Source organism: Loxodonta africana, chromosome 3 (genome assembly GCF_030014295.1).
Source record: "Loxodonta africana isolate mLoxAfr1 chromosome 3, mLoxAfr1.hap2, whole genome shotgun sequence".
Classification (NCBI taxonomy): domain Eukaryota; kingdom Metazoa; phylum Chordata; class Mammalia; order Proboscidea; family Elephantidae; genus Loxodonta; species Loxodonta africana.
The window spans coordinates 25503676-25523927 of record NC_087344.1 but is presented as its reverse complement, the minus strand read 5'-3'; the positions used below and the strand labels follow the sequence as shown (position 1 = coordinate 25523927).

The following is a 20252-nucleotide window of genomic DNA, read 5'->3' as shown; positions in this document are numbered from 1 at the left end:
TAGGTACTCTGGGGCAACTTCTCCCAGCTTACCGTTAGCAGAAAGGCTTCAAGTATGGCTATTAGCAACCCCTCCCAATGGGTATCCTTAGCCGTTTCATAGTTGTAGGGGGTAGCTATTCCACAGTTGGTTTCCCTTGGCCACCATAACCTTTGATGTGGTAATCTTTTGGTCCCTGACATACTCCATGAAGGAGCAAAGTCTTCAGGTGGCCGAATTCCATGAAGCCAGGGCACATCCCCATGCAATGGATGTAAATGGAAAACATACTGCAGAGTACTTCAGCAAACTCCTGGGGCAGAGAATAGAAACTTTTAAATGAGTAATATCACCTGATGAAAAAGGTGTGGATTACTTTGGGAAGCCTGTGTAGCTTTTCCAGAGAAGCAGCTTTACCAGTTATCCAAATAGGAATGGTTTGTTTTCCTCTCATTGAAACAAGGAAAATGTAAATTACATGGCACTTTGGTTTTCCCTTCCCATGCTGACATTCCTCAGCTTAGCACCTTGATTGTTCCCCTTTCTACAAGTGACTAGTGCAGCTACTCTCCATCCTGTTGACTTCATATGGGGGCAATCTTTTACCAACGTTCTCAATTATTCCTGATTGGGTCTTTTTAACATTTCTGTTTTCCTAGCTGTGTGGTATGTGTATGGTAAAAGACTCTTGGAGGTGGAATTTGGGCTAAGACATGAAGTGGACTCAGGGCTAGGCCATGAGGAACACAAACCTGTGTCTTCTGTCTTCAAATATGTAATTCCTTACCAGCTAAAGAAGTTGTGCCCTCGTTCCTCTTTGCAGGGAAATCCACTGATGAAATTGAGAACCACTGGATTATCATTCCCCCCTTCCTGGAATCAATTTGAGTCAGTAAGGGATAAAGAGACACAGGGGGAGGAGCAGAGAGAGCAGGGACAGCAGAGAAAGGAGGAGAGTACCCTGAAATAGATAATGCCTTTAATCTCATGTTTCCTCTTCCATTTTTTTCAATCTTTCCTTCTGACTCATGAAAAAATATATATATATATTTTTAATCTTCCTTTTAGAATGCTAGTCATCCCTTATACCAGCAATTCATTCGTTTAGGATAAGGCCTGTCTAAAAACCCCAATATGTCAATTCATCCAAATCAAAAGAACTGTCCTAGGTATACTGCAAGACTGGATTCTCACAGACCCAGTACAAATATGACAGAGAGATATTAGCCCTGTAAGACAAACACCTGTGGGCAACATTCCTGGCTTCTCATATTTTCCAATCACATAGTTTTTAGTGATCCTGACAGAATTTTAGGGCAGGCATTATCCGTTTTTCTTCAATGGTAAAAATTTTGCATTTGTAAAGAGTGGCTCCCGAGGCTAGTATTTGAAAAGAGCCGAAATGTGTAAGGGAAACTTTTTTAAAATTCAGGATAGACCTTCACCTGATCTTCTCAACTCAGGAAAAATAAATTTATCTTTACGACAGGAAGTAGTTTTACAGCCTGGAGCCGGACAAAGCTAGACACTTCTCCCACCCAAGAAACTGAAAGACAGGGGCACTGTGTTTCTTATTGATTACTTTTTAAAGAGATGGCTCACAGGTCCCTGAGGAAACATTTTTTGGGTTGTAAAGCTGGCAAAAAGCTTATTTAGCCTTTCAAGAGGGTTTCTCAAGAGGCAAAGAAAGAAATTAAAATCACAGGATTTCTAAATAAGTGGTGATGTTGTGTGCCATGGAGTCGATTCGGAATTACAGTGACCCCATGTGACAGTGTAGAACTCCCAATAGGATTTTTTTGGTGGTATATTTACAGAAGCAGATCCCCAGATATTTCTCCCATGAAGCCACAGGGTGGATTCCAACAGCCAACTTTTTGGTTAGCAGCCAAGCACTTAACCTTTGTACCACCAGGGCTCTAAGAAAAGGGGAGAGGGGAGTATCCTTCCCTTTCTGCATCAGGAAAAACCTTTTTTCTTTGCTTCCCCTCGATTCTCATGCACTTATCTATATCAGATACACATTCTACCGAATAACCTGAAAATAATTTTCTTTCCACCTGAATATAATTTATCGAACTTCAATAGCTGATACAATGAAAGCAATTCTACCTAGTGTTCAGTGGAACACGCCGGATTCCCGAAGTTGGTGAGAATAAGATGATGCTGGGGCCAGACTCTCCGTGACCCGAAGGACGGACAAGATTTTCATTGTGGAGCAAGGACACAAATTGTTGCTTTGGGGATTTTATAGTGTACAGCACAGCAGGTGAAAAGGACCCGCAGAAGGCGCCGTGACCCCACTTCCCGTTCCGCCTCTTCCAGGAGGGGCTGGCGCTCAGGGACCTTCCTGCCCCGGGCGCCCTGACTGGCCCAGGTGAACCGGACAGACTCTCGAAGGGGCCGCAGAGCTTTCATACGAAGGAGCGCCCAGACTCCTTCCCTCCAGGCCAGGGACGGCGCCCTTTGACCCGCTCCTGAAAGGTTCTTCCCGGGCGGGGCGGATGGTGAGATACGCAAAAACCTACTTCTGATGCAAGTGACAGCGTGAGTTAGATGGCCGCCATCTGGCGTGGAGGACGCGCACGGCCGTTTCAGGTACCGCCTTGGGAACAGATTTCCTGGGTGAGGTCTTGAAGGTTGGGGAGATAGTGGCCCAGAGGTCTCTCCTATCTGGGAAAAGCTGGACAATGAATAAGGAAGACTGAAGAATTGATGCCTTTGAATTATGGTGCTGGCGAAGAATATTGAATAAACCATGGACTGCCAAAAGAATGAACATGTCTGTCTTGGAAGAAGTGCAGCCAAAATGCTCCTTAGAACCAAAGATGGTGAGACTTCAACTCACATACTTTGGCCATGTTATCAGGAGGGATCAGTCACTGGAGAAGGACATCATACTTTTAAAATAGAGGGTCACCAAAAAGAAGCAGACCTTCAATGAGATGGACTGACACAGTGGCTTCAACAACAGGCTCAAGCATAGCACTGATTTTGAGGATGTGCAGGACCGGGTGGTGTTTTCTTCTGTTGTGCGTAGGGTTGCTATGAGTTGGAATCCACTGGAAGGCACCTAACAACATTATTTTCCTGCCTTAGAGATGAAGCCCTGGGTCCTGACCCAGGCCAGCAATGGGGAACAAAACGACAAGACAAGGCTGTGGGCAGGCACAGATGAAGTGGGCGGCGCTAGTGGTGGAGAAAGGGGCTGCTAGGGTTGATTTTCCTCCTGCCCATGTTGCCGTCGTATAAACTGTAATTTGTCTTGTACCTATTATGTGGCATTTGTTCACTCTCTCTAGTCATGAGACACTTGATTTTTGGCCTTTTTACACCCAGAAATTAAGAGTGCCTTGATTTATTTTGAGCCTAGAGCTCCTGGCACTTAACTAAAACCAAAACCCTGTTGCCTTGGAGTTGATTCTGACTCATAGCAACCCTTTAGCAGAAGTAGAACTGCCCCATAGTGTTTCCAAGGAGCCACTGGTGAATTTGAACTGCTGACCTTTTGGTTATCAGCCGAGCTCTTAACCACTGCACCACCAGGGTTCCACACGTAGAAGTTGCTAAAAAATTAGCACCAAGGGAGCCCGGTCCACCCTAAGTCTTGATTTGAATCCTGGTCCTGTCTTTGTCACAGACTAGCTTTGCAACCTCTAGGACTCAATTTCTTTCTAAAACGAGACAATAGATGTATCTCTCTTACAGACATCGCCAAGGATTAACTGTGTTAATGCTAACTGCATTACTTGTAAAACACAACTTGATATGTGTTGTTCTTGTTAGTTGCTGTAAGTTGACTCCAAATCATTGGAAACGTCTGTATAACAGAGACCTTGCAGTCCTGCACCGTCTTCATGATCATTGGTATATTTGAGTCCATCATTATGGCTATTATTTTATTTTTTTTATAACTTTTATTAAGCTTCAAGTGAACGTTTACAAATCTAATCAGTCTGTCACATATAAGTTTACATACATCTCACTCCCTACTCCCACTTGCTCTCCCCCTCTCGAGTCAGCCCTTTCAGTCTCTACTTTCTTGACAATTTTGCCGGCTTCCCTCTCTCTCTATCCTCCCATCCCCTCTCCAGACAAGAGTTGCCAACACAATCTCAAGTGTCCACCTGATATAATTAGCTCACTCTTCATCAGCGTCTCTCTCCCACCCGCTGACCAGTCTCTTTCATGTCTGATGAGTTGTCTTCGGGGATGGTTCCTGTCCTGTGCCAACAGAAGGTCTGGGGAGCATGGCCGCCAGGATTCCTCTAGTCTCAGTCAGACCATTAAGTTTGGTCTTTTTATGAGAATTTGGGGTCTGTATCCCACTGATCTCCTGCTCCCTCAGGGGTCCTCTGCTGTGCTCTCTGTCAGGGCAGTCATCGATTGTGGCCGGGCACCATTATGGCTATTATTTTAATTCATCCCATTGAAAGTTTCCCTTTTTGCTGACCCTCTACCAAACATGATGTCCTTTTCTAGAGATTTCTACTGAGGTATAGCAAGCAACATTGTTAAAAAATTACAGAGTTTCCCAAATGACTGGAATGTCGCTGATGTTTAAGAACGCCAGAGCACTTCATATAGCATATCCTAAGGAGGTGACTAAAGGTGTGGGTCTTGAAAGACCCTCCATGTGGGGCTGGAGACTGACTTCAGTCATGTGATCAATGATTAAAACAACGTTTCAGTAATAAACTCCAATAAAATGTCTGGACATGGAAGCTCAGGTGAGCTTTCTGGTTGGTGACAGACATCTATGCATGGAGAGAGAGGGTGTAAAGCATCCTTGAGCCATGGGAGCTCCATGCTTGCGGCCCTCCCAAACCTTGTGCTGTATCTCATCTTTATACTGATCCAGGTTTGTATCCTTTTTGCTACAATCAAACTGTAATTTAAAGTACAGCCCTTCAACCATGGTCTCAGGGAACATCTAGTTCAACTGGCATAATGTAGTTTATAAAGAAAATGTTCTACATTCTACTTTCCTGATTAGTGTGTGGGTCTTAAAAGCCTGTGAGCGGCCATCTAAGATAATCCACTGGTCTCACCCCTTCAAGATTAAAAGAGAATGTAGAAAACTAAAGATACAAGGGAAAGATTAGTCCAAAGGATTAACAGACCACATCTGCCACGGGCTCCACCAGACTGAGTCCAGTACAACTAGATGGTGCCTGGCTACCACCACTGACTGCCCTGACAGGGATCACAATAGAGGGTCCAGGACAAAGCTGAAGAAAAATGCAGAACAAAATTCTAACTCACAAAAAAGGCCAGACCTACTGGCCTGACAGAGACTGGAGAAACCTCAAGAATATGGCCCCCGGACACCCTTTTAGGTCAGTAATGAAGTCACTCCTGAGGTTCACCCTTCAGACAAAGGTTACACAGGCCCATAAAACAAAATGAGAGTAAAAGGGCGCACCAGCCCAGGGCCAAGGACTAGAAGGCAGGAGGGGACAGGAAAACTGGTAAAAGGGAAACCAAGGTCCAGAAGGGAAAGTGTTGACATGTTGTGGGGATGTTAACCAATGTCATAAAACAATATGTGTACTAATTGTTTAATGAAAAACTAGTTTATTCTGTAAACTTTCATCTAAAGTACTATTAAAAAAAGGAAAAAAAAAAAAAAAGGCAGAATACTTACACACTCCTGGTGGGAAAGTAAAATGGTACAACCACTTTGGAAATCAATTAAATAAATAAATAAAAGTAGAGCCCTTCATGACTATTGACTCATTCTAGCCAATGACTGAACCCAAGGAGCAGAAGGAACCTTTGAATTTTAGCCAGTTAGCTGGAAGTCCAAGTGGCCCTGAGAGCCCCCAAACATCTCATTAGTGTCTTAAGTGGTAGGCAGACATAAATATCTAGAGGATTGTGCGCTTTAATTTGTGAGATTAACCCTTGCTTCAGATGGTTAGTCAGTTGGTGTCAGAGAAGATGGTGAGGGGGAGTAGGTTGAGAACCACAACTAAGCCGTGGTGTTGCTAGGAGCTGGCTTGTCATTCACAGAAAACCAAAATAATGCAAAGCCATGTTTTGACCACTGTCCTGGTTATCAACTTATTGCTTCTGCTGCAGATCTCCCCCCTCCTTTTTATTTATTTATTTTTTGCCTGTTCTGTGATAATAGAGCAGGCCTTATATTTCTCCTTTGGCACTGAGAAGTGTATGAGGAAGAATGGAGGACACTAGAGGAAGAAGGGCTTCCCTTTCTTTTTCCAGTGTGATCACTTCCAAGGTTCTTGAGGGGGCACTTTGGTCCATATTTTGCTCTGTGTAACTTCTTCAGTGCTAGGTTCCTGCAAGGCACAGCATTTGGTCACTCCAACCTTTCTCCAGCTCTGTTTGAGCAATGGTGGCATAGCCAGGAACCCTATACGCCTGAACCTGTGTTCTAATCCACATGCCACATTCCACACCGCCCCCTTCAGCATATGTGGAACTGCCCATCCAAACTTCCTCCCCTGAAGTCAGCAGCGAAGAGAAGTGTGCTAAATTCCTCCAAAAGCAACCTCTCTAGATCTCAGCAGCCACTGGAGTTATACATCACTGGTAGGATATAAAATGGCACAGCACCTTTAAAAACCAGACTGGTACTTCCTAATAAAGGTAAACACACATATACCATATGACACAACTATCCCACTCATACAGATCTATTTGAGAAAAATGAAAATGTATATTCACATAATAATCCATGCTTGAATGTTTATAGCTGTTTTATTCATAAAAACAGGAAATAGCTAAAATGTCCTTCCACTGGAGAATACACAAAATAAGATATCCGTATATAACAGAATATTACACAGCAATAAAAAGGAACGAAGTATCAATACATTCATCAACACGGATAAATCTGAAATTCATGACGCTAAATGAAACAAGCCAGAATCTAAAAGCCACAAACTGAATGACATGTATAGGGACAGCTGACAGAGACTCCTGGTAAAGGGAAGGTTTGACTTAAAACAGCCAGCATTAGGAAATTTTTTGGAGCGAGGGAAGAGAGCTGCTCTGCAGTTTCCTTGTGGTACTAGTTACATATATTGATTTGTCAAAACTTGTAATAGTATACATTCTAAAATTGAATTCTTATTTTTGAAAAATTAAACAGGTATTAAAAAATGACTGAAAAAAATTGCAAATTAAGGAAAAGCAAAATGACTCATGAAATCATTCAGTCTCACCTATGGGATGGTTTGTATATATAAATGCTTTATAAAACTGCCATCATCATTTACACACTATTTTATACACTGGCATTCAAACAACAGTAAACTATGATTGCCTCTCCTCTTTGGACTAAATTTTTCTTAAAAATGTCATTTACTATCAGTACCAATATTGTGGCATTTACCCAGGCATTTATTGAAAACTCCCTTCCTGTTATACACTGACAATGTGTGTGAGGTCTCACAGGGGTCCTAAGGGAGAACAGGCAATGAATGCTTCCCTTGTCTTTTACATTCATAGGATTGATCCACAGTATAATATATTAAATGTTGTCTAAGAATTCCAAAAGACCTGTAGCTGTTTCCACGTTCCTTACATATAAATGATTAACCTCAAATGTGACTTCTCATGTATTCAGTAGGAATAATTGGTGAGGGATTTCCCATATGTGTGAACCTTCATATTTTGCAAAGTATGGGACAAAAGCAAAAACCTTCCCATATCACATTCCTTTCATTAATGGGTTTCTCTCTCATGTGTCCTTTCAGGTTTTTGAAGAGACTAGGAATGAACACCTATATTGCTTCTGTCCAGTGTACCTCCTCACATGTCATCAGCAGGCTAAGAACTGCGGAGTCTCTATCACTCCTTATGTACATAAGGCCTCTCTCCGCTGTGTGTTGTTCTATGTTTATGAAGGGTTGAGGAACTACTAAAAGCGTTGCCACATTCCTTACATTAATAAGGTTTCTCTCCACTATGAGATCTTACATGCTCAGTGAGGTATGAGGATTGACTAAAGGCCTTCCCACATTCCTTACATTCAAAAGGCCTCTCTGCTGTGAGTTTTTTGTGTCTAGTGAGATCTAAGAACAAAATGCTTCCCCATATTCCTTACACTCATAAGGTCTCTCTCTGCTGTGAGTTCTTACATGTCTAGTGAGATCTGAGAAAGAACAAAAGGCTTTTCCACATTCCTTACACTCATAAGGTCTCTCTCTATTGTGAGTCTTTATATGCGCAGTGAGGTTTGAGGGATAGCTAAAGGCTTTTCCACATTCCTTACATTCATAGGGCCTCTCTCCACTGTGAATTTTTTTATGTCTAGAGAGGCTTGTGAAATAACAAAAGGTTTTACCACATTCCTTACATTCATAAGGTTTCTCTCCACTGTGAGATCTTACATGGTCAATGAGGTGTGAGGACTGACTAAAGACTTTCCCACATTCCTTACATTCAAATGGCCTCTCTCCACTGTGAGTTCTCATATGCACAGTGAGGGATGAGGAACTACTGAAGGCTTTCCCACATTCCTTACATTCATAAGGTCTCTCTCTACTATGAGTTTTTATATGTGTAGTGAGGATTGAGGGATAGCTAAAGGCTTTTCCACATTCCTTACATTCATAAGGTTTCTCTCCACTGTGAGATTTTTTATGTCTAGAGAGGCTTGTGAAATAACGAAAGGTTTTATCACATTCCTTACATTCATAAGGTTTCTCTCCACTGTGAGATCTTACATGGTCAGTGAGGTGTGAGGACTGACTAAAGGCTTTCCCACATTCCTTACATTCATAAGGCCTCTCTCCACTGTGAGTTCTTATATGTCTAGTGAGACATGAGAAAGAAAAAAAGGCTTTCCCACATTCCTTACATTCAAAAGGCCTCTCTCCACTGTGAGTTTTTGTATGTCTAGTGAGATCTGAGAAAGAACAAAAGGCTTTCCCACATTCCTTACATTTGTAAGGCCTCACTCCACTGTGAATTCTTGTATGTAGAGTGAGAGATGAGGAACAACGAAAGGCTTTCCCACATTCCTTACATTCATAAGGTCTCTCTCTATTATGAGTTTTTATATGTGTAGTGAGAGTTGAGGGATAGCTAAAGGCTTTTCCACATTCCTTACATTCATAAGGCCTGTCTCCACTGTGAATTTTTTTATGTCTTGAGAGGCTTGTGAAATAACCAAAGGTTTTACCACATTCCTTACATTCATAAGGTTTCTCTCCACTGTGAGATCTTACATGGTCACTGAGGTGTGAAGACTGCCTAAAGGCTTTCCCACATACCTTACACTCATAAGGCTTCTGTCCACTGTGTTTTCTTGTATGTACACTTAGGAACGAGGAACGACTAAAGGCTTTCCCACATTCCTTACATTCATAAGGTCTCTCTCTACTATGAATTTTTGTATGTGTAGTGAGAGTTGAGGCATAGCTAAAGGTTTTTCCACATTCCTTACATTCATAAGGCCTCACTCCACTGTGAGTTTTTTTATGTCTAGAGAGGCTTGTAAAATAACAAAAGGTTTTACCACATTCCTTACATTCATAAGGTTTCTCTCCACTGTGAGGTCTTACACGGTCAGTGAGGTGTGAAGACTGACTAAAGGCTTTCCCACATTCCTTACATTCATAAGGCCTCTCTCCACTGTGATTTCTTGTATATACAGTGAGGGATGAGGAATGACTAAAGGTTTTCCCACATTCCCTACATTTATAAGGTCTCTCTCTACTATGAGTTTTTATATGTGTAGTGAGGATTGAGGGAAAGCTAAAGGCTTTCCCACATTCCTTACATTCATAAGGCCTCACTCCACTGTGAGTTCCTATATGTTTGGTGAGATCTAAGAAACAATGAAAGGCTTTCTGACATTCCTTACAGTCATAAGGCCTCCCTCTACTGTGCCTTCTTGCACGTAAAATGAGGTGTGAAGGCTCACTAAAGGCCTTCCCATGTTCCTTACAGTCATAAGGCCTCTCTGTACTATGAGTTCTTACAAGTTTAGTGAGGGGAGAGGAAGAACTACAGGGTTTCCCATGATGCTTACATGTATAGAGTTTGTTTGCAGTATTAGTTCTCACACAAGGTTTTATGTAAGAACGACAACTGAAGTCTTCTCCACATTCCTTACAATGACAAAGTTTGTATCCAGTGTGAGATCCGATGTGATGCTTAAATGACGAATGATTCATGAAAGCTTTCTCACACTCATGGCATTCAGAAGGATTTGCTGTAGCAAATGTTCTTTTGAGCCCAGTATGATCTCCAATCCAGCTGAAAGTTTTCCCACACTTATTACCTCCATTCTTTTTCTTTACTTTAACTTCTTTACCTTCATGGAGATGCTCTACCATATACCTTCTGTTAAAAATAGACAACATGTTATTAGAATTAAATGTCATCATTTCACAATTACCAAACAGAGTCAATGTGCATGTTTTCTGCACTGAGTTGTCTCATGTTGCATAGACCGAATCATCTCTCAGAGGGCACTACCATTATTGTCAGTGTTTCTAAATAATGGCGTTTTCTGATAACTGTGTACAAGTGAAATACATTTCAAATGCTCCATGTGATTCATATTTATGAAAATATTGTGTTGTAAAATTATGTAAACACATTTTAGAGAGCCAGTTTTGTACCCACACACACAAATATCATGACACCTTAAAATGCTCTCCTGAGTTACCGCTCGCTGTCATGTGAATGACACCCACCTCACGTACCTCCTCTGGTTATTGTGCTGATCTTCAGTATCATGGAATTCACAGATTTCTCCTAACACAAAGGTCCAGGAATCATTCTTCATGAATTGCACTATTATATGTTTACTAGACAATGTTTGTTCATTATTATCCTGTTGAGAAACTGACCCAGTAATTTTAAGTGGAGTTTCACAGTATGCAACAGAACAGTAAGGAAATTTTATAAGGAATAAGGCATATGCGAGAAAAGACTTTGAGGCATTTGGCTGTTCTAAAACTTTAGAAATGGTCAAAGCGTAGGAAATTTAATAAGAAATCATTTCATGATAACTGAGAGTTATGGTGACATAAATAGTGCACAATTAGCAGAGCAAAAGCAAAAGGTATTGCAAACAATATATGTGTATAAAGGTATATTAAAAGTTGTAATAGAGACGGTCTGTGGAGCCCTGGTGGTGCAGTAGATAAGGGCTTGGCTACTAACCAAAAGATAAGCAGTTCAAATCCACCAGCTGGGACAGTTCTACTCTGTCCTATAGGGTCATTATGAGTCAGAATCAACTCGACATCAGTAGGTTTGGGTTTTTTTGGTTCTAATCCCACAAATAGAAGGTGTAAGAGTAGTAAAAATCAAAAAAGTAAGCTTAGGTGTGTGTGGATGCTCACTGTCCTCAAACTGAAAGACTTTTGCTAGTTGATTTCCTCAAATGTACTTCCATCCCAGGAGGGCTGGTCCTTCAAAGGATTCTCGTCTTCCGGTGCTCCCTGCCACAGCAGATCTGGATGAGTCTTATCTCCACTCTCAGATCTTCCCCTTGCTATTCAGGGAGAAAAATTAGTGTGGCTGATATAGTGCTTATGGTGAAGGGCAGATCCTGAGGGAAGGGCACATTTTGCTGACATTGTGTCCAATACTTTGGTCTCCAGGGTCTCTAAGATGGATAAGTGTGAGTTTATTTGCAGCAAAATAATCACGTCAAATTTGTAGTAAACACAGTAAAACTCAAACATGGTCCCAAACCACAAATCTCTCTTTGCCTCAAAAAAAAAAAAAAGCCAAACCCGTTGCCATCGAGTCAATTCGGACTCATAGCAACCCTATAGGACGGAGTATAATTGCCCATAGGGTTTCCAAGGAATGGCTGGTGGACTCAAACTGCCAACCTTTTGGTTAGCAGCCAAGCACTTAACCACTTTGCCACCAAGACCCCCTTTGCCTCAAAAAGTGACCCCTAAAACCAAAGCTCACACAACATTTAAAGAGCCTCAAGGCTTTTAAACACATATGAAATAAAGACTTTAATACATAGATTTGTTACTTTCTTGGGGAAGTCACTAGAGCACAATAAGCTCCATGAAGGTAGTAAAAACATCTGTCATGTTTGCCAATGTATTCCCATTCCTCAACTCAAATTCTATAAGAAGGCTGATGAGTACAATTTATTTATTCACTAATGAATAAATAAGAAAAATGAAGCCATCCTTACCCAAGTCCAGGTTCCTGAAGGTTTCTATCATCACATCTGTGTAGAGTTTCCTCTGAGAAAAATCCAGTAAAGCCCACTCTTCTTGGGTAAAGTCAACGGCAACATCCTCAAAGACCACTGAGTCCTAAAACAGCCCACATATTCCAGATCAGCAAGGTAACAACTAAAGTGTGTGAAAAGATGGATGTGACTGTCAGTCCAGGGAAACTGAGAATTCACAGGAAGGTCACGGTCACACAAGGTTCTGTGCCCTACTCTAGCATTTGGCCATCAGCCTCATCCCTTTGCTGTCTACATTTACCTCCTGACCGTTGGCATCCTATCTCATAGATTCAACAATATTTCTAACACATTGAACTTATCCCTCCACAATTTAACTGTGACCAATTCCAGTCTTATTCCTGTCTATATTTATGGTCCAAAACAGCCAGGACACATACCAAAAGGAAAGAATTCCTCTACAAATCATAGACTTATACCCACATTCAGGTCATTCTTTGTGGAAAAAACAACTTCACCTCCTTCCATAAGGCCTGCCAGAAAACTTAGTAAAACATAAAGCACAAGGTGAGAGCAGGATGAGATACTAACAACTGGTGAACAAAGAAGGACCAGCAACTTTTCCCTTTGCCTCTCACCAACCATGAGAGGCCCAGAGACCCACACAAACTGGCAAACTAGATCTGAGCTACCTGTATTTTCTTGAAGAACCCAGGCCATCAGGAAGTGTCACAGCAACCTGTCAAAAAAAGGATATTCTTTCTGAAAGTTATGAATTTTTACATATCTGTCACCTATTTTTCAGTAACTTAGCAGTTGCACTGTCATCCTCTCTGACCCTTTCATGGAGATAGGCAAGAAGGTTAGAAACATACACAGAGAAACAGGAGATATGAAAATCCAGAGCTCCCCACAATTCTCAAACTTTCGAGCCTGGATGTTACTGAGTATCAAACATTAATGACTGCACCGTTCATCAAACACCCAGACATACACACAAACACATGCTCTTATAAGGTGACAAAGGTGAAAACAGTATACCCTTGTTTTTGTTGACCATAAAGAATAGGTTACAATTCATATTTTGTAAGTAAATTAACTGAAGTACACAGGGCTTAGCAGTTAATTTGCTCGTTAACCATAGGAAACTTACACACCAGGCCTCTGGAGGCTCCACCTCAAAATTTTCTCACATTGGCAGCCCCTAAAAGACACATAAGCATGACTACCCAAACTCTGACCGCTGGAACCTCCCAGTCTATAGGATCCCACTGCAGACTACATTCAGAGAAACAGCTTGAAACATACAACTTCCACATGCAATGAGGAGGAAAAAGGATGCTACACTGCATTTCTGATGCTACCTTAGGACTGAACAGCAGATCAGCTATAGAACCGGAAGGCTCCTCTTGTTATGGGCAGTGAGTAAAGCAAGCTGCCTAGGTCATCTCTAATCATTCCTGGTATGATGGTGTCACAACAAACTTCAGTGCAGAGACAAAATTAAAAAGTCTTCTCTACTACAGTGGACCAGGTTACATATGTGAAAGCCATGAGAAACTCTAACATTCATTACTGTGATATACTAATTGTAAAATGTTCTATTTATTGAACAACTACAATATGTGAAAGATTTTACAAAAAGCTTTCGACAGACTAGGTCATTCATTTATTACAATGGCTCTCCTAAGCAGTTATCAATTCAAACAGTACAGGAATATTACAGATAATTAATCACATGCTAAATGTTGCCTAAATGGAATGTTGATGAGCCAGGGTCTGAACGCAGGTCAGTTTGTCACTGAAGTCTAAATTCCTGACAACTGCATTTCTGTTCACATGCTTAGAGTTTTGTTGTTTTTAGGGCAGTCTTTCTCCAGTAAAACTATGGATATTCTAGAGCCCTGTTGAGCAGCATGGAGAGGAGGCAAAGCCTGTATTTTATTCAGTTCATACAATCTTTAGCCCCTTCTCAAGGCAAAGCCCTGTGTGTCAAACAGGATGCTTGCCTTCAGGGCCTTACCTCTGGATCATTAATTTAACAAAGTTGATTTAGGTAATATTTACAAAGAGCCAACTTCATGTGAGCAAAGCAGACACAGCACTGAAGAAAACAAATATCTGGATGCATATGGATCATAAATTCTATGGGTGTGTACAGTAAATAAATAAGATATAATGTCAGGTGTCAGTAAGTTCTACGGAAAATGAGGCACAGTGAGAGATAAAGAAGGACTCACACACGCATTTCTATCTTCGAGGGTTAGTGTAGGGAAGACAGAAAAGCAAAATAACCATTTAAGAAAACAGTAAATAATGAAACATGGCTTGGTAAAAGAAAATGGTGTCTTCAAATAAAAAAATTACAACCAGACAGATTGTAATGATTTTGCAATCTATTATAGAATCCAAATGCTCATCGATGTTAACAAGTCTCAATGTAGAAACACATAATTCAAAGCGCTCCATTCACATTCCAGCCCAGCAGAGGTTAGAAATATTGCACACTTCAAGAAAAGACAAAAAGCTAATTAGCAATAGGCTAAGGATAAATTGAGACACTGAAAAATTAAAAGCAACACAAATGAATAGTATGAAGAAAGAAACATGAAAATAAATAAAATATTAATGGTAGAAATGAATGAAGACTTTAGATTTCTGGTCTGGCATTGGTTAGAAGTTGTCAATCCCATCCATACCACAAGAAAAAACTAAACTAACTGAAAATAAACAACTCTTCTTAGATCCATCAGAGAATTGAGGTCATAGATCAAACTGCCCCCACGTGTCTGTCAGTGTGTCGTACTATAGGGGCTTGTGTGTTGCTGTGATGCTGGAAGCTATGCCACCGGTATTCAGATACCTGCAGGGTCACCCATGGAGGACAGGTTTCAGCTGAGCTTCCAGACTAAGACAGACTAGGAAGAAGGATCCAGCAGCCTACTTCTGAAAAGCATTAGCCAGTGAAAACCTTATGAATAGCAGCGGATCACTGTCTGATATAGTGCTGGAAGATGAGCCCCCCAGGTTCGAAGACACTCAAAACATGACTGGGGAAGAGCTGCCTCCTCAAAGTAGAGTCGACCTTAATGACGTGGATGGAGTAAAGCTTCCGGGACCTTCATTTGCTGATGTGGCACGACTGAAAATGAGAAGAAACAGCTGTAAACATCCATTAATAATCGGAACCTGGAATGGAAGAAGTATGAATCTAGGAAAAATGGGAATCGTCAAAAATGAAATGGAGCGCATAAACATCGATATCCTAGGTATTAGCGAGCTGAAATGGACTGGTATTGGACATTTTGAATCGGACAATCATATAGTCTACTATGCTGGGAATGACAACTTGAAGAGGAATGGTGTTGCATTCATCGTCAAAAAGAACGTTTCAAGTTCTATCCTGAAGTACAACACTGTCAGTGATGGTATAATATCCATACGCCTACAAGGAAGACCAGTTAATACGACTATTATTCAAATTTACGCACCAACCACTAGGGCCAAAGATGAAGAAATAGAAGATTTTTATCAGATGCTGCAGTCTGAAATTGACTGAACATGCAATCAAGATGCATTGATAATTACTGGTGATTGGAATGCAAAAGTTGTAAACAAAGAAGGATCAGTAGTTGGAAAATATGGCATTGGTGAAGGAAACAAAACCGGAGATCGAATGATAGAGTTTTGCAAGACCAACGAATTCTTCATTGCAAATACATTCTTTCACCAACATAAACGGCGACTATACATATGTACCTCGCCAGATGGAACACACAGCAATGAAACTGACTGCATCTGTGGAAAAGCTCAATATCATTCAGTCAGAAAAAGGCCAAGGGCCGACTGGGGAACAGACCATCAACTGCTCCTATGCAAGTTCACACTGAAACTGAAGAAAATCAGAGCAAGTCCACGAGAGCCAAAATATGACCTTGAGCATATACCACCTGAATTTAGAGACCCCTCAACAATAAATTTGATGCATTGAACACTAGTGACCAAAGACCAGATGAGTTGTGGAATGACATCAAGGACATCATACATGAAGAAAGCAAGAGATCACTGAAAAGACAGGAAAGAAAGAAAAGACCAAGACGAATATCAGAGGAGACTCTGAAACTTGCTCTTTAGTGTTGACCAGCTAAAGCAAAAGAAGAATTCGTGAAGGAAAAGAACTGAACAGAAGATTTCAAAGGGCCTCTTGAAAAGACAAAGTAAAGTATTACAATGACATGTGCAAAGAGCTGGAGATGGAAAACCAAAAGGGAAGAACACCCTCGGTGTTTCTCATGCTGAAACAACTGAAGAAAAAATTCAAGCCTCGAGTTGAAATAGTGAAGGATTCCATGGGGAAAATATTAAATGACGCAGGAAGCATCAAAAGAACATGGAAGGAATACACGGTCATTATACCAAAAGCAATTTAGTGAATATTCAACCATTTCAAGAGGTGGCACATGATCAGGAAAAAGTCCAAGCTGCTCTGAAGGCACTGGCAAAAAAAAAAAGGCTCCAGGAATCGATGGAATATCAATTGAGATGTTTCAACAAACAGATGCAGCGCTGGAGGTGATCACTCGTCTATGCAGAGAAATATGGAAGACAGCTTCCTGGCCAACTGAACGGAAGAGATCCATATTTCTGCCTATTCCCAAGAAAGGTGATCCAGCCGAATGTGGAAATTATAGAACAATATCATCAATACCACATGCAAGCAAAATTTTGCTGAAGATCATTCAAAAACGGCTGCAGCAGTATATCAACGGAGAACTGCCAGAAATTCAGGCCTGTTTCACAAGAGGAAGTGGAACCAGGGGTATCATTGCTGATGTCAGATGGATCCTGGCTGAAAGCACAGAATACCAGAAGGACGTTTACCTATGTTTTATTGACTGTGCAAAGGCATTTGACTGTGTGGATCATAACAAACGATGGATAACACTGCGAAGAATGGGAATTCCAGAACACTTAATTGTGCTCCTGAGGAACCTTTACATGGATCAAGAGGCCGTTGTTTGGACAGAATAAGGGGATACTGAGTGGTTTAAAGTCAGGAAAGGTGTGCGAAAGGGTTGCATTCTTTCACCATACCTATTTAATCTGTATGCTGAAGAAATAATACGAGAAGCTGTACTATATGAAGAAGAACGGGGCACCAGGATTGGAGGAAGACTCATTAACAACCTGTGTGATGCAGATGACACAACCTGGCTTGCTGAAAGTGAAGAAGACTTGAAGTACTTACTAATGAAGATCAAAGACCACAGCCTTCAGTATGGATTACACCTCAACATAAAGAACACAAAAATCCTCACAACTGGATCAATAAGCAACATCTCGTTAAATGGAGAAAATATTAAAGTTGTCAAGGATTTCATTTTACTTGGATCCACAATCAACACCCATGGAAGCAATAGTCAAGAAATCAAAAGACACGTTGCATTGGGCAAATCTGCTGTAAAGGACCTCTTCAAAGTGCTGAAGAGCAAAGGTGTCACCCTGAAGACTAAGGTGCATGTGACCCAAGCCATTGTATTTTCAATCGCATCATATGCATGTGAAAGCTGGACAATGAATAAGGAAGAAGGAAGAAGAGTTGACACCTTTGAGTTGTGGTGTTGTTGAAGAATACTGAATATACCATGGACTGCCGAAAGAACAAATCTGTCTTGGAAGAAATGTGGCCAGAATGCTCCTTAGAGACAAGGATGGTGAGACTGCATCTTACATACTTTGGACATGTTGTCAGGAGGGATCAGTCCCTGGAGAAGGACATCATGCTTGGCAAAGTACAGGGTCAGCGGAAAAGAGGAAGACCCTCAACGAGGTGGACTGACACGGTGGCTGCAACAATGAGCTGAAGCATAACAACGACTGTAAGGATGGCGCAGGAATGGGTAGCGTTTCGTTCTGTTGTGCATAGGGTCACTATGAGTCAGAACCGACTCGATGGCACCTAACAACAACAACAAATCAAACTGATGCCTCCAGAATTGGAGGCACAGACAGGCAGATACAGAAAATGAAAGTTTAAAAGAGCAGTAGCCCAGGAGAAGCTGCTGCTAGAGCCAGTACAGGAGTGAGAAAACCTAAAGTGAATTGATTAATACCATGAGGCTCATTCTAGAGTACCATGACAGTTAATACCACGGAGGCCAAGTCATAGGGATGCCCCCATATTTTGCTGAGTTTTACTTCCAGGAGTCGTAAAAGCTTTTCACTGCGATAACTGGAAAAGAATACACTGGTGTTTCTGGAGCAGCGAGAGGGGAAAAGAGCCATTTTCAAGTACATCCACAGCATTCTGTACTCTTCAGTAAGGCCTGCCCTCAAAGGAAATAATTTCACCAGAGCTTTCACTAACTGGCCTTTTTATGGAGTCTAAATGACCTCAGAGATAACCAACTCCATGCCCATCTAAGATTCCTGTCTCACCTAAGGAGGCAGGGTGAAACTGGGAAGCACTTTGTGAAAGTCAGTCTAAGAGTTCAGGTTCGCTAGAAGAATAAAATCTCATAGGACTTATAAAATGCTTCCTCTCCCCCCCACCATTACCACCACAAGACTCCTGCACAACAGGGGATTAAAACCAAAAGAAATTCAGATTTATGACTTTATTTAAGAAGTCTCTAGGGAAGATGAAAGGGGAGAGAAAAAAAAGAAGAGGAAATTTTAACCTGTCACACCCACAGTTGTAACAAACACAGTCGAATTTTTGGCCAGACAAACATAAAATATCACACTGAAAGCCAATTTACCACAGTGTCTTTCACATATTCTTCAGGAAAATTTTACTTCCTGTGATATTAATAATACTGTTTGATAATTTCCGTGTGCGATTGGATCACCGTTCTTGGGTACAGGAATAAATTTGGATTTCTTCCAGTTCGTTGGCCAAGTAGGTGTCTTCCAAGTTTCGTGGCATAGATCAGTTAGCACTTCCAGCGCTGCATTCATTTGCTGAAATATCTCAATTGGTATTCCATCAATTCTTGGAGCATTATTTTTCACCAATGTCTTCAGCGAATCTTGGGCTTCTTCCTCTAGTACAATTGGTTCTTGATCTTATGCTATCTCCTGAAATGGCTGAACGTCAACCAATTCTTTTTGGTATAGTGACTCTGTGCATCCCTTCCATCTTCTTTTGATGCTTTCTACATCCTTTAATATTTTCCCCATAGAACCCTAACATACTGCAACTTGAGGTTTGAATTTTTTCTTCAGTTCTTTCAGCTTGAGAAATGTGGAGCATGTTCTTCCATTTTGGTATTCTATATCCACATCTTTGCACATGTCATTTTAGTACTTTATCTTCTTGAGCCGCCTTTTGAAATCTTCTGTTCAGCTCTCTGACTTCATCATTTCTTCCTTTTGCTTTAGCTACTCGACATTCAAGAGCACATTTCAAAGTCTCTTCTGACAATGATTTTGGTGTTTTCTTTTTTTCCTATTTAATAACCTTTTGCTTTCTTCATGAATGATGTCCTTGATGTCATTCCACAACTCATCTGGTCTTCAGTCATTAGAGTTCAACACATCAAACCTATTCTTCAGATGGTTTCTAAATTCAGGGGGGATATACTCAATTTTTTTTTTTTTATACTCAAAGTCATACTTTGGCTCTTGTGGACTTGTTCTAATTTTCTTCAGTTTCAATTTGAACTTGCTTATGAGTTAATTGATAATGTGATCCACAGTCAGCCCATGGCCTTGTTCTGACTGATGATATTGAGCTTCTCCATCCTCTCTTTCCATAGATGTAGTCAGTTTGATTCCTCTGTATTCCATCTGGTGAGGTCCATGTATATAATTGCCATTTACGTTGGTGAAAAAAGGTATTTGCAGGGAAGAAGTCATTGGTCTTGCAAAATTCAACCATGCGATCTCCAGCACTGTTTCTATCACCAAGGCCATACCTTCCAACCCTCAGTTTTTCTTCTTTGCTTCCAACTTTTGAATTCCAATCACCAGTAATTATAAATCCATCTTGGTTGCACACTGGATCAATTTCAGACTGCAGAAGTTGGTGAAAATCTCCAATTTCTTCATCTTCGGCCTTAGCAGCTGGTGCGTAAATTTGAATGCTAGTCATATTAGCTCATCTTCCTTATAGGTA

At 41.0% G+C, this 20252-nt stretch overlaps 1 protein-coding gene across 7 annotated transcripts in view; it reads right to left on the bottom strand.

The window, feature by feature from the left end:
- Positions 1-5787: 5787 nt before the first annotated feature.
- LOC100663140 (zinc finger protein 345-like) overlaps positions 5788-20252 on the bottom strand; it is a 63562-nt gene continuing 49097 nt past the window's right edge. For 2 of the 7 annotated variants that reach the window (XM_064280716.1, XM_023552386.2), the window contains 4 exons: positions 12826-12872; positions 12134-12257; positions 10659-10809; positions 5789-10302 (listed from right to left, as the gene is read on the bottom strand). In XM_064280716.1, the coding sequence (XP_064136786.1) occupies positions 8025-10302; positions 10659-10809; positions 12134-12164 (2460 nt within the window). In that variant the 5' untranslated portion in view covers positions 12165-12257; positions 12826-12872 and the 3' untranslated portion in view covers positions 5789-8024. Of the gene's footprint in view, positions 10303-10658; positions 10810-12133; positions 12258-12825; positions 12873-15104; positions 15276-20252 lie in introns of all 7 variants that reach the window. The other 5 variants (XM_064280717.1, XM_023552388.2, XM_064280718.1 and 2 more) reach the window with 5 other exon arrangements.